This window comes from Dromiciops gliroides, chromosome 1 (assembly GCF_019393635.1).
Source record: "Dromiciops gliroides isolate mDroGli1 chromosome 1, mDroGli1.pri, whole genome shotgun sequence".
Classification (NCBI taxonomy): domain Eukaryota; kingdom Metazoa; phylum Chordata; class Mammalia; order Microbiotheria; family Microbiotheriidae; genus Dromiciops; species Dromiciops gliroides.
Window position 1 is genome coordinate 95038445 of NC_057861.1, and position 15545 is coordinate 95053989.

Genomic DNA, 15545 nt, shown 5'->3' on the forward strand with positions numbered 1-15545 from the left:
GATTTCTAATTGGAGAAAAGATTACAGGCTTTCCAAGTTGGGAGTAGAGTAAATAGGTGCAGTTCCCTGAAATGAGTAAAAGAGATGTACTAGTCCCTGCCCCCCTTCCCTGAGTGTCTGTGAACAATCAAAGGAACATAGAAACAATAACTGATTGATCAATATGGGGCCCATTTCATATGGATTGCTTGAGAGGTACAAGTCTGAGGAAACTCCTTTCATCAAGCTTTGGATCTGACTGAGTTTCTGGTCAATATAACCTATGTCCTTAGTCAAGGGTCTCTCAAGCAGCAGATAGAGATGGTCTAGCTTCTTAGCCATGCAGGGGTAGGTTCAAGCAGTGAAAAACAGTCCTCTCAAAATTCCACAATTGAATAAAGTTTTTTCACAAGACAGAAATGGGACTAGACCCATACTTTAATAGAAAGGAAAGTGAGCTAGCTCTTGATTGAGTCACAAGATGGAGTCAGTGTGGTTCACTCAGTTCCCATGACCACTTGATATTCTAATCCCTTCAATTCCCTCATGCATAATTCTGTAATTCTAAGACATCTATAAATAGAGATGTGAAAAATATAGCAATTTTTTATATGTTGTTTTATAATTTTCAAAGCATTTTTCATATAATATTTCAGTTTTCAAAATAGCATTATGAATGGCAGAGCAGGCATTATCATAGTCATTTTCTAGGTAAGGAAGCTGAGGCTCAGTGATTGTCTTACCTATGTTCACAAGGCTAGCACATGGCAGAGCCAAAACCCAAATCTAGGTCTTCTGAGATCTTGTTCAGTACACAGTCCTGTGTGGCTTGTACTTGTCCATACTTATCTCCTAACTATTTGTTCAGGGAGGTAAAGACATCTGCTCACTCCTTACAGTGAAGTTATATCAGGTCATGGCTTGACATCTCTTCTTGCTATGTTTGATTCTTTAATCTACCTGGAACCCTTAAATTCTATACTTTATGATTCACAGAATTGGCTTTAAGACATACCACTATGTAGTTGTAGCTGTCTCTGTGAGGGGCTCAAAGTTTTCAAAGTTATTTTCAAAGTATAATGCTGTATTCACATAGAATTACAGAATTTTAAAGTTGGAGGGAATTTGAAAGAGGACCTATTCCAACCCCCTCATTTTACACATGAGGAAATTGAGATTCAGAGTCTTTAAGGTCATAATAACATAATATATTTTCAATTTTACCTCATCCTTTTCAGTCTTAAATGTGAGATAGGAGGAATTATTTAAACATCTTATGTCCTGAACTCGCACAACCTCATTCACTTTTAGAGATTTTCGCTTTCATTAATTAAAGAATAGACACTATGTATGGCCTTCTGAGAGTTCCTCAAATTCTTATAACATTCTACCTAGAGTCAGAGATTTGTAGTGGGGCTTCAGAGCTCCAAGCACTATTTGTGAATGAGATGGAAAGAAGGGGATGATTTACAAGTAACTGAAAGGTAGGAATGAATTTTAGATTTTTCTTTCATTTAAAGTTTAAAGGTTTGATACTTCACAGAACCACGGAACTCAAAGGAACCTCAGGGGCCACTTAGGCCAACTCATACCTTATCAAGAATTCCCTCTGCAGCACACATGACATGTGGTAATCCAGCCTCCACTTGAAAAATGCTTAAAGATGGAAAGCCTCCTGCCCCTTCAGGCAGCTGGCCCCACTTCTTATTTTTAGGAGGTTTTTTTTTTTCTTTCTGAAATCTCTTTCTCTCTAACTTTTATCCTTTACTCCTAGTTCTGCCCTGTATATCCAAGCAGGACAAGACTAATCTCTTAAGGCCAAAACATAGCTCTCCTGAAAGCTACCCTGTCCTTCCAAAGATTTCTATTTCTGTCAGCTGATTCTTGTGTGTCCTAGTTTCCAGTTTCTTAGCCATCTGAGTCCCACTGAGCTTCTTGTTCCTCTACTTGAGTTTCCCATGTCTCTCACAGAGTAGAGTTGGTGGAGAATGATGGAGAATCTAGTGCATGTGTAATTATACTGTGTTATACCATCCAGAACTTCATTTGGTTATGAAGGAAGTGGGAGGCAATTTTTTGAAATCAAGCAGTTTTCTTTAAGAATCACCATTCGGTATTCTAATTGAAAATTAGAACTGAATTGTCCTTGAAGTTAACTTAGCTGTTATACCTAGACTGTACACTAATCATCATGCTATTTTGGGCTCCCCAAGGACCAAGAGACTCCTCTCCTCATAGAAAATTCCTCTATTGGAACAAGACATCTTAGGGAAACTCAGTTGGTTCTTCTTTTGGACTTTAGGAGCCTAGTGGAAATTTAAAGGATGACTCACTCACTTAAGGACCATGGAGAATATTCTCTAATCCAGAGGGAGATATCTCTCTGCTATATATGCAGCCTATCAGTTGAAGTCCTCCTTATGTTCATCTTCCTCTTAATGGATTTATGTTTTTTCAAACACTTACTAACCATTCAAAACTTGAGGACATATAGGACTGGACTGTGTTTGAAGTTAATAAAACATTTAATTCTGTAAGCTTAAGGACAAGGGTTTTTCACTTTTTGTTGTTTAGTTTGGTGGAGGCTAGAGAATGAAACATTTTTGGCTTCACAGAAATAATATGAGGAAAAGACTTCCAAACAATTAGAGCTTTCCAGATGTGAAATGTACTGTCATGGGAGATGGAGGGGTTCTTCATCACTGGGATTCTTCAAGCAGAGGTTAGGGTGCCACCTGTCAGGTACAGTGGAAGAGGGGCCCTTGCCTAAATACGGGTTATTCTAAATGATCTCCGAGGTCCCTTTCAGAACTGAAATCCTGTGATTAAACATTTTTTTAAGTGTTTTGGGGGGGGAATGTTTGATAACAGTGTCTTGCTTCAAACAAAGTAAGTGCTTCATCCAGTACATTGAATTGAGTTTAAAATTCTAATTCCCTTCCAGCAGCTCTTTCTTCTTATGCACAAGTCTCTGTTATATAAAGTTCATACACACAGTTGTAAACCATAATCTTTTTTCTAAACTGAACACATCTGAATCTCTTTCCTCAATAATGTGTTGACTCACAATGGAAAATAGCCTTTAAAAAGCTAGACATAATCATGAGAAAATTGGCACAAAATTCTCTACAGTCGAACTATCATAGCAGACAAGCCCAACCATTTAAAAAAAAAAAGAGATAAATTTCTTTCTAGTAAATTAGTGATAAGGGTCAGAGTACCATGTTCATATGGCTTTATAGATGTTCATATAGCTGGTAATAGTGGTTGGCATATCCTAAAGGTCTGTTCTGATGTTATATGTTTCAAGCTTCAGAGGTAATTCAAAGAAAGATCAAATTCTTCTAATATGATTAAATCCAGTACTTTTGCAGTGAAGACACCCACTAAAATCCCTATTTTTGTATGTGGGGGATCAGTATCTCATTTCAGATCTGTCCATAAGAAAGAAAAGAATGACTCTGATTTTCAGTTTTCCAATCAATATCCTATCTGAAATGCCTTTCTTGTGAATACCTTCCCCTAGGTCCATTACTAATAAGGCATGGGACTAAAAATCTATGTGTTCTTTGCATCTAGCATTTTTTGCTTCTGATAACAAAGGGACCTTCTTGATGATAATCTCCTCTTGCTTTTGTCTTTCTAATAAGGTGAAAGACTTGATCCCACAGCTGTGAACATCCTTCAGCAAATTATTGAGCTGGGAACAGAGACCCATGATGCTGCTGCTGTTGCCTCTGTTGTTGCCATGGCACCAGGAACTGTAACAGTTGTGAAACAGGTAAAGATCCTTTAGCTTCCCACAAAATGGGCATCTTCAAACTCCCTGATCCCTACCTCACCACCACCATTTCTGTAGAGAAGTCATTTTTTCAGGGCTAAGTCCCAGGGAAGATGGTGAAATGACTATTCTAAATCAAAGGAGACTATTTTAGTGTACTTATCTTGTCTCCTGAAGGTGTTATTATGGTATTACATTTACAAAAGCTCTGTGTGTGTGTGTGTGTGTGTGTGTGTGTGTGTGTGTGTGTGTGTGTGTGCTGCAAACTTCCAGAGACTCTTAATTCACTTTCTTTAAGAGATACCCAAAGGAAAAGGAAAATATGATAAATACATTTACATAGACATTCCTAAAAATTGTTTAAGTCCATTAAAATGTCCTCGTTACTTACAATACTGTGACTGCTGACATTTTGATATTTTTGATTAGTGGGAAATGGATTATAGAAAGAAGTAGAAAGATGAGGATATATTTTTCCTAGAGTTAACCTTCAATTCAGTAGTCTTTTTTTTAAGCCCCTTCTATATACAGGGTACTATACTAGGGTGTGGAGATTCAACTACAAAAGGAAAAATAGTACATATCCTCAGAGAGTTTATATTCTACTGGGGGAACATAACCTACATTCCAATAAATAAATAGTATATAATTTTTAGAGAAGAAAAACACTAACAACTGGGGAAATCAGACAGGGCCTTATAAAAGGAGGCAGTACCTAGACAGAAACTTGAAGGGATCTAGGGATTATATGAGGCAACGCCGAACTGGGGAGTTCATTTGGGGCATGGAGGCAGGAAATAGAATACCACTTAATGGGTCAACAAGTTATCTATTGGAGTTGCAGGGCTTTAATGCCAGGAAGAGGAGTTTGTATTGTACTTTAGTGTAAATAAGATTCCATCAAAACTTCTTGAGCCAGGAAGTGACATGGTTGGACCTTTGCTTTGGGTATATTTTGTCAACTGTATGGAGGACTCAACTCAATATTCAGTTTAATTCCATTGAGGGAATACTTAGTTCATCCAATCCAATAAACATTTATTGAGTGCTGACTATGTGCCAGGCACTGTGCTAAGTGCTGGGGATACAAGTAATAAAAATTAATATAAAGAAAGACAATCCCCACCCTCAAAGAGCTCATACTCTAATGGGTGAAGACAATACACAAAAGGAAGCAGCAAAGGGGGATGGGGAGACTAGGGGGACCTCAGAGAGTACCAGGGGATATGTGGAGGCATCTTGTTCCATGGATTTGAAACCAGACTGAGCAATAGATTCTGAGTTGGCATGAGCTTATTCCATTTTCTGCCTTCTATAAAGGAAGGCATTGGGAGGAGTTTGATATTCCATTCTCCAACCTTCCAGTTAGAGGGGAAATATTTTGCAAAGCATTTTGCATGTTATCTCCTTTCATTCTCCCAAAAAGCCTCTGAAGTATGTGCTATTTAGCCCTATTTTACACTTGTAAAAACTGAGGGAAATAGAGGTTAAGTGACTTGCACACGGTCACACAGCTAATAAGCATCTGAGCCGGGATTTGAACTTGGGTCTTTGTGATCGCAAGCTCAATGCTTTATCCAGTATGACACCTAACTGCCTTCATACTACTCACAAGGAGGGTGACATAAGGATGGAAATATCAGCCCAACTTTGATTATAAAAGACTTTAAATATCAGGCTATGGAGCTAATATTTTATTGCAGAGACTTTTGAGCAGTGGCATTATATGTTTAGACCTGTAATTAAGTAAGATAATTTTTGTAGTTGTATGGAAGGTAGATTGGACAGGGGAGAGACTGATAGCAGGGAGAATGATTAGGAGGACATTTCTAATGATTATAATCATAATCTGGCTCCCACCTACCTTTTTACTCTTATTTTATTCATTCAGCAATCATTTATTAAGCACTGCCTATGTGACTGTGCTAGACACTGGCTATACAAAGATAACATAGAAATGGTCCCTTCCTTCTGGGAGTTTGTAATATGCTAGGGAAGCAACATACATAGAAATAAACCAGTCATATGCATATGTATGTATCTATACACACATATACATATATATATATATATGTGTGTGTGTGTGTGTGTGTGTGTGTGTACACACACAAAGAAAGTGTGTTGTGCTTTGGGAGCTTCTAGCAGGATCAGATTATCTTTACCCCCCAAATCCTTCACTCTTCTGAACTTTCCTATTACTGTTGAGGATACCACCATTCTCTCAGTCAGCTAGATCTGTCACCTCAGTGTCTTCCTTGATTCCTCACTTTTGCTCACCTCCTTTATCCAGTCACTTGCCAAATATTGGGATTTCTACCTTCGTAACACCTTTTGTATGTTTCCTCTCTTTTCAGTCATCATTCCTTTTTTATTCTCACTACATTCACCTAAACTACTGTAATAACTTTTTTTTTTTAGTGAGGCAATTGGGGTTAAGTGACTTGCCCAGGGTCACACAGCTATTAAGTGTTAAGTGTCTGAGGCCAGATTTGAACTCAGGTACTCCTGACTCCAGGGCCGGTGCTATATCCACTGCACCACCTAGCTGCCCCCTGTAATAACTTTTTAATTATTCGCCCTCTCCTCAAGTTTTTCTCCATTTTAAATCATCTTCCACATAGCTGCTGAAATGCTTTTTCTAAAACATAGGTCTGATCATATTTTCCCCATACTTATTAAAAACCAGTGGTTCCCTGTTACTTCCAAGGTCAAATATAAAATCTTTTGTTTAGTATTTAAAGCTCTTCACAAGATAGCTCTTTTCTGCTGATAGGAAATTCTTTCAACTCGAAGAAAAAAGAACTCTTGGGAGAGGTATACCCATCAGTGAAGGTCTCTTGACTATGGGTCAAAGATCAAAGGCCAAACTGAAAACAAAGAAATTTATTAGCATGCTGAGGAAGGCAGATCTAACTGCCAGCAGACTCAGTTTCCTGGGACACAGATTTGGTTTTTATAACCTTTTAGAGCCTACTTAGAGCAAACAGCCAAGCAGCAGCATTCTTTGACAGGCTAGATAAGTAAAGCATTTCATAGGAGAGGGAGGAGTAGAGAAAGAGGGGAGTCTATCAAGAAGAAAAAGGTTGGGGGAGAGGAGCATTTGGAATGTACCTGTCAGGTTTTATTATAAGAAAACATTCCCAGTTCAAGGGCAGAAGACAAGGAGAAGTGACCAAATACTTTTACAATTATGAAAGAAGTCCTTTTAGACAAAACTGCAGGGTCTCTTTTCCAAGGAGAGCAAATAGTTGTTACAGCATTGGATGAGACCATCTGCTTTACTCTGTCCTTGCTTAATTTGTTAAATTTTATTTCTGTTTCAGTAAGGATTGGCCATCAGCTATTGAGGGAGTAGTCAACCAACATTTTACATAATAAATTTGGGTCTTGTTTCCCCTCACACTGTCTTTCCACTTCTCTTACATTCTGCTCCTCTTTATGCACTTTATAGTTTAGCTATACTGGCCTCCTTGTTGTTCCTTACACAGAACCCTTCATCTCCAGTTGTTTTGTTCTGGTTTTCCCTTATGCCTGCAATTCTGCCCTTCCTTACTTGTGTCTTAGAATCCCTGACTTCCTTTAAGATTCAACTCAAATTCCACCTTCTTCAGGAGGCCTTTCCAGGCTCTCCTCATTGCTAGAGCTTTCCCCTCTAAGATTACTTTCCATCTGTTCTTTCTATATGTTGTATGTATATAATTATATAATTATTGATATGCTATCTCTCCTATTAGAATATAAACTTTCGGGAGAAAAGGACTATTTTTGCCTTTCTATCATCTTCATGCTTAGCCCTGTACCTGACACATGGTAGGCACTCAATAAAAGTTTATTGATTGTTGGAGGAGGTGGCACCTGAGCTGAGTTTCGAAGGGAGATATAAATTGTGAGCAGCAGAAAAAGGATGGGATAACAGCCTGTGCAGAGGCATAGGGATGGAACCAAAAATGTTATTTAGGAGGATCATTAAGTAGGCCAGTTTGCCTAATACTTATAGAATATGTATTATATGCTAACTAGCACAATGGATATAGCACTGGACCCAGAAGTCAGGAAGACCTGAGTTCAGATCCAGCCTGTTTGACCCTGGGCAAGTCTTAACCTTTCTGAACTACTCAGGCTTTTCCTCTACGAAATGAAAATATTTGCCCTACCTACTTCACAGGTTGTAAAGATCAACCTAAATGTATATAAAGTGTTTTGGAAACTGCAAAAGATGATGATGATGATGATGATGATGATTATAATATCCTTATCTTTATTACTTGATTATTGTCACAATTCAACCACACTTCACTTGCTAGAAGATTACAATTTCAGTAAAAGTTGAGAGTAGGGGCAGCTAGGTGGCGCAGTAGATACAGCACCGGCCCTGGAGTCAGGAGTACCTGAGTTCAAATTCGGCCTCAGACACTAAACACTTACTAGCTGTGTGACCCTAGGCAAGTCACTTAACCCCAATTGCCTCACTTAAAAAAAAAAAAAGTTGAGAGTAAAGAATGTATTCTTAGAGTGCCAGAGCCTCAGGTACATTTCATCTTCCACAGAATTTGGAATTGGGCTAAGCAAATCAGTTGAAGCAGATTATCTTAAGACAACTTTGTCTTATAAATAAAATTGTGCCATCTTCACTTATTTGAAGGACCTTTATGTAAAAGAAGAATTAAACTAGGCTGTCCTTGAGGGGGTGGGGGTGGGGAAATAGGATCAATGGATAAAAGATTCAGTGACATAAATTTCAGCTTAGTTTAAAGAAAAAATAAACAATGTTTTTACAGTTTCCTAAATATAAAATTGCCTGCCTTGTTAAAGTATTGCGTTCCCCATTATTGGAGGCATTCAAGCAAAGTCTGGTTGATCCATTATTTGGGGATGTTAAACTGGGAATTCATATTTCAGTTAAGAGTTGGATGAGGTCCCTCTGAGGACCCTCTCAATTCTCAGAGTCTGTGATTTTATGAATATGGCACAATGATCACATTTACAATTTTATTATTTAACTGGATTCTTCAGTTCACTATGGGAAGACAAAAGTAAGACAAGCTTTAATGAAATATCTGTAATGTAAAATGGCCAGTGGTTAAGGTAATATGATAGCTAAAAATCATGCTTGTATACCCATTCCATCTTCCACAGAGCCAGAACCTAGATCTGGGTGAATCTTAAATTAATTTGGGTAGGCCAGCATTTTCAAGATCACTTTCCCATGTCAAGAAACAATAATACCCTCTGGTTTTAATTTCATGTGTTCATGATTTATTAGTTTTACCTGAAAAGAGACTCTTATAGGTTAAGGACAGACAATGATAAATGAAAATTAATCCATTTCAAGGTTTTACTTCTCTGTTTTTGTTTCTAGAAGTGAAGTTATGGCATAGATAATAGGTGCAGAGTTGCAAGGTAGAAAAGGAGAAAAAATAAAGAAATAGAAGTGCTTGAGGAAAAAAATTAATAAGATATGGAAAATATTTGACCTAGAGTAGATTCCTGTTAAATTTTTAACTCAAGCCAGAACTAGGGCTCAATCATTTTTCCTGGCTTTGTCCCTTTTTTCGTATGTAAGCAGTAAAAGTGAATTTACAAAAATACAGGATTTCAAAATATTCAGAAAGGTACAGAGGTGAGGGGTTAAGACATTCTGGGCATGGGTGATAGCTAGTTTAAAAGCCCAAAGATAGCTGATGAAGTGCCATGTTCTAGGAATGGCAAATAGGCCAGTGTCAGTGAATCCTAGGAATAAGGTATAAGATAGTTGAGGGAGCAGCTAGGTGGTACAGTGGATAAAGCACTCACCCTAGATTCAGGAGGACCTGAGTTCAAATTCAGCCTCTTACTAGCTGTGTGACCCTGGGCAAGTCACTTAACCCTCATTGCCCCACCCCACCCTGCCCCCCCAAAAAAATAGTGGAAAAGGTTGGAAGGGGCTGGTTTAGGAAAGGCTTTAAAAACCAAATACTGGAGTCTTAATTTTTCTTGGAGTACAAGGGGTGCTTTTGTCAGATACACACTTAAATATCTTTGGCAGCTGAATGGAAGATGTATGAGAAAGCCAAGGCAGGTTGACCAATTAGAAAACTACTATAGCAGACCATCAGAGAAGTGATGAAGTTCCAAACTAAGGTTGTATCTATATAAGTAGAGAGAAAGGGATGAATATGAGACATATTGTGAAAGTAGAAAGAAGAAGATTTGGATGTATGGGGTGAGGAAGAGTGAGGAATCAAAGATGACACAAAAGTTGTGGGCCTGAGTGATTGGAAGTTTGGTGCCCTCCACAGTTATGTAGATGTTCTGAAGAGAGTATCATTTTTGAGGAAAGATCATGAGTTCTATTTTGAATGTGTCAAATTTTAAATGCCTACAAGACCTCCCTTTCAGGAAGCCTAAGAAGCATTTGTAGATGTATGACTATAACTCAACGAAGAAACTAGGGTCAGATCTATAAAACTGAACCCACAGGAGCTGATGAGATCCCTGAATGACAGAGTACAGAATGAAAAAAGAAGGGGGCCTAGGACAAAGCCCTGAGGCTCAGCACCAACAATAGAGGGCATGACATGAATGAAAAATCAGCAAAGGAGACTAAAAAGGAGCAGTGAAACATGTAGAAGGAAAAGCAGGAGACAGCTGTGTCATGAAAACCTAGAGAGGAGAGTATCTCAACAGAAGGTGATTGACAGTGTCAGAGCCTGCAGAAAGGTTGAGGACAATCAGAATTGAAAAGCCATTAGATTTGGCAAATAAGAGTATCAGTTACTTTAGAAAAAGTAGTTTCAGTTGAATGATGTGGTCGAAGACCAGATTTCAGGGGGTTTCAAAGAGAGTGAAAGTAGAAGAAGTGAAAGCACCAATTATAGATGACTTTCAACAGGGGCTCAGCCAAGAAGAGGAGAAGAAATATAGGGCAAAAACAAGCAGGGATGTTTGGATCATGTGAGGGTTTTTTAAGGTTGGGGGAATGCCAATGCTTAACACAGTGTTTGCTTGGCATGTAATAAACATTTGATAAGTACTCGTTGGCTTGATTTGTCTTGACATGGTCATGTGTGTAGGCATCAGGAAAGCAGCTAATAGAGATTGAAGATGGGACAGAAGGGTATACATGATAATTTGTTGGAAGAGCTAGGAGAGGAATGAATCAAGAGTGCGTATAGAAGAGTTTACCTTGTGTGGGGACCAATTTTTAATTGGGGAGTGTTAGCTAAGCGGCTCGCCGCAATATTGGGGCAAGGAAGGAAATCAGTAGCCTCCCTCAAAACAGAACAGGATTTATTTTTAACAAGAACGAACTTTAAAAAACACACAAACAGGATCAGTAGGATCAAAGGAAAGGAAATAAAATGGGGTAAGGGAAATTATAATACCTGAAAAAATACCACTGCCCAGGAATCAGCTGAGAATATGCAGCAGAACTCCTGCCACCTTCCAGCATCCAGCTAGAATGCCCAATTCTCCTCCCCCAATCCCAGAAAAACCCCACACACCCCCAGCCAATTGTCTGGCTGCTCTGACAGTCACATGACTGCCCTCACTAGGCTTCCGATCATTATAATTTTGCCAGGCCCATGTAGGCGTCAGTGAGTGGTGATGACATGAGGTGCCAATGCCATGGCAATGGCTATAACCAGTGGGTGGAGCACCGTGTGGTTTGGGGAGCCCCAGGCCAGTGTGCACGGAGGCATAAAAACCTCAAATAACAATTAATTCTTTACACTTGGAAAGGAGATGGACCACGTCTTCATCTGAAAGATATCTAAGTGATAAGAAAATAACCAGTAAAGAAGAGGAAGTGCTCATCAATCTCACTTGTTTTGGTGAAATATGAGGTCATATCCTCTCAGATAAGGGAGTTGGGAATGGGGTATAATGAGAGGCTTAAGGAGAGATGAGAAGATTTGTAGCAGCCATTGTGCACGGTGGGATAGTGAATCAGTTAGGGAGCAGTAAAATATTTGCCTTGCTGCAGTAAGGGCCCAGTTGAAATTATGTAACATAAATTTGTTGAGGGCTCAGTCAGCAAAGTTTCATGACTTCCTTCACCTCCTTTCAACAATATGTGAATAGAAGTGAAGGAGGTGGTTGATGGGTATATAAAGTAGAGTCGAGGTTTGACAAGGCACAGTTGGTGATAGGACAAGGGGAGCAAGGGAATCGAACATGGAAGATAATGTAGAATTCAGTTTGTTCACCAGCTGATCAAGATAGGGGATGGAGAAGAGTATTGTCAGTGCAGGGGTGACAGAGTGAGGAAGAAGTAAGGGGTACAAGGAATAGAGGATATGATGAGGAAGAAGAATAGGGTTAAGGGTCAGTAAGTATAGGGAAAGATTAAACAATGAAAGATTATGATCAGATAAAGGTATTCTGGAATTCATCAACATGGAAATGGAACACTTGTTGCTCTCTGTATAGCTGAGCGGGAGTGAAGTAATAGGTCTTGAGAACTGAGTAGGCCGAGGAGCTTATAAATAAAGGTATTGGAGGGGACATTAATATGTATGTTAAAGATCCCTAGTTGGAGAGCAGAGAAAAATTGTGAGCCAGGCATTGAATTCATCGAGGAAGGAAGGAAAATGTCCTGGGGTTCTATTAATAACAGCTACTAGGATTTGGATTGGGTGGTAAATTTTAATAGCATGAACCTCAAAGGAGGAGAATTTATATAGTGAAAGTGGAAGAATCCAGAAGGAGTTATGGAGGACGAGGAATAGTCTGACACCCTTCCCCCCTGCCCCATCACATCTAGTGATTTAGGGCTTTTGAAAGAAAGTTAATCAGACCTGGAAAGGTGGTAAGGGAAAGGGCTGTGGGAGGAAGTTATGTTTCAGTGAGAGCTAGAAGATGGAAAAAGTGAGAAAGGGGTTTAAAATGAAAGGAAATTTGTTGATTATGGAGTAGGCATTACAAGGGCATAGTGGAAGGGATGGGAAGATATGGAGTGGGACTTAGGCTGAGGTACATTGAGTTGAGGATGGGGTTCAATGGATTCAGGATCACAAGGATGGGGTGAGTATAAGGGGATGGGAGTGTGTTAATGTGAGCAGGGAATGCAGATAGAGTATCAGTGGCTAGAGAGAAGTCCATTGAGGGAAGCATAAAATTTAATAGAGTCCTCATTTCTCTCTCCCTAACACCAATACTTGTCCCATGAGTTTCAGCTACCTAACAGATGGATATATGCCCCATGGGACTCAAGAATGCTCACCTCACAGGAGGTAGGAACAAATGGAGGTATGATTAGATAGTCAGGAAGCCGAAGCACTGTACTTATCCTGAAGAAGCCTTCAAGAGCAGGAGTTGGAAAAAGTCAATCTAGAAGGCTCTTCTTTCCAACTTCTGACTCAATAATCCTGGCTTCCTTTAACACTCAGACAAAGTATTACATCTAGAAAACCTTTTCCTGGTCCTCCCAGATAATAATGCCCTCCACTCTAAGGTTATCTTCCATATACTCTATATTTATCTTGCATGTTCTGATTTACACATGTTGTATCCTCCCATTAGAATGGGAGCTCCTCGATAGTGAGGACTAATTCTGTTTTTTCTCTGTGTCCCAGGTGTGTAATACTGTGCCTGGCACATTGTAAATGCCCAGAAAAAGTTTGCCAATTGATTGATTGATTAATGCATGTGAAGCTCAAAACAGTCAACCGGTAGAGGCAAAATCCACATGCAGGACTACTAACTTCAGTCAGTCCAATAGCCAGCAGTCTTTCTTCTATTCTACACTATCTCTATTTACAAAACAAAACTCCATAAATGAATACCCACTTTTCCAAAACACCTACCCTCTCTCGCCCTTTTAATTCACTTCATTATTGTCTTTAGATAGGATTACAAGAATAAATTTTGAATTAAATCTGATACCTTTCACTCAACTGGTATAGAATAATATGCTTTAAGAAGTCAGGAAAAGAGGGTGTCAGCAGAGTTTCACTTATGGACTGAATCTGTAGTGATTAGCCTGAGAGGTAATTTCAGTAACAGCTCTGCCGAGGAGGCACAAGCTGATTGCCAACCAAGCCTGGAATTGCTGTCTGTTATTTGCAGCCCATTATTTTTGCAGAGAAATATAATCTATTTCAATAGTCTACAACTTACATTGGTTGTCTGTTTTCAATTAAGTAGACTTCCAGGCCTCTATGTTTTTATTTAGAGCCTTAAGCAATGCAAGAGTTCGAAGCCCTGTCCTTTGCCTTGGTTCCTGAAAGTGAAATACATTTGATGGTGAAGAAACTATTCATTTATCAGCTGATGCTTAACCCAGTGATAACTTATGACCTGAGATAGAGCCTGAACCACTGTGCTGCTTCAGAATAGGACCTCATATCTATTTGTTTTCTTTTCAGTGATGCAGATAGTGAAATGTTTTAGATGATTTTGACAAATATGGGAGATGCAAGAAATAAGTACACATTTGAAAAAGTATTTTCAATTCAACAAGCAGTTTGATTCAGGAAGCATTTATTAAAAGCACATCCTTTGTGCAAGATACTGCATGAGGCTTTGGGAATACAAAGATAAAAAGAAAAAAATCTGCACTCTAGGACTTGGAAAAGGAAGGAGGCAGCATATGACAGGCATGTCGATTAAATAAGTACAAGATAATTTTTGAGGAAGTTGGAGAGCGTGTACACCCAAAGGGTTCAGGAAGGGCTCTGTGTGAGGGTGGCATCAAAACCACGTCCTCAAGGAAACTAAGGCTTCTCAACAGTGAGAGGGAGGGGAAATGCACCCAGGCCTGGGCAAAAAGCCTGTGAAAGGGTCAAGGGAACAAAATGGAAAATCACATTTAGAAGACACAATTGAAACTAGTTTGGGAGGTGTCCTGTATGACAGGGAGTAGAGTATGGTCAATCTGGAGAGGTAATCTGACAGACTGCCAAGAAGGGGGGAGGAGGGTCTTTTATCCTCCAGAAACAGGGACATTACTGAATCTATTGATCAGGGAAGTGGCAGGGTTTTATCCATGCCTCATGACTATCAGTTTGGCAGCTTTGTGAAGGATTAGCAAGTGGGGAGAGATTAGAGGCTAGAAGAAGAATTGGTCCCACCCAGCAGGAGGTGGTAAGGACCTAGTCTAGGGCAATGACCATGTGAGTGGAAAGCAGGGTCCTGATCTAAAAGACGATCATGGTGGTAGAAATAATATGACGTGACAGCTAATTGGATATGAGGGTATGAGGATGTGAGGCAACTAGGTGGTGTAATGAATGGAGAACTGGACTTGGAGTCAGGAAGACCTTGAGGTCAAATCCAGTTTCAGGTACTTACTAGATATGTGACCCTACACAAATCACTTAATCTATGTCTGCCTCACTTTCCTCATCTGTAAAAAGGGGACAATAATAGCACCTACCTCCTAGGGTTGTTGTGAGGAAAAAGATGAGATAATGTTTGTAAGCGCTTCAGAAACTTTCAAGTGCCGTATAAATGCCAGCTACTGCTGCTGGGAAGTTGTTTGGGGTTCAAGGTTGAGTTTTGGGGAAGAGATAATGAATTTTATTGAGCCATGTTGAGTTAGAGATACCAGTGGGACATCCAGTTAGAGATTTCTTTCTCTCCAGCACTTGGTGATGCATGATTGGAGTTTAAGATAGAGGTGAGAGCTAGATGTTTTCATTTCTGCTTCATCCTCATAAAGATGATTATTGAACCTAGAATATAGATATAGCTACACATGGAAAATAGAAGTTCTGAATCATAGAAGTAAAGCATATATGGGTGATGGTCACATCAAGGATATCCTGTGTAAAAAGGAAAGGAGAGAAAATAAATTCTTGTT

General features: G+C 39.3%; 1 protein-coding gene across 1 annotated transcript in view; it reads left to right on the forward strand.

Moving 5' to 3' along the window:
- Positions 1-15545, forward strand: part of ZFAT (zinc finger and AT-hook domain containing) — a 295731-nt gene that overhangs the window by 236284 nt on the left and 43902 nt on the right. Inside the window, exon 15 of the mRNA XM_043979739.1 lies at positions 3630-3760. Coding sequence (XP_043835674.1) covers positions 3630-3760 — 131 coding nt within the window. The remainder of the gene's footprint in view (positions 1-3629; positions 3761-15545) is intronic.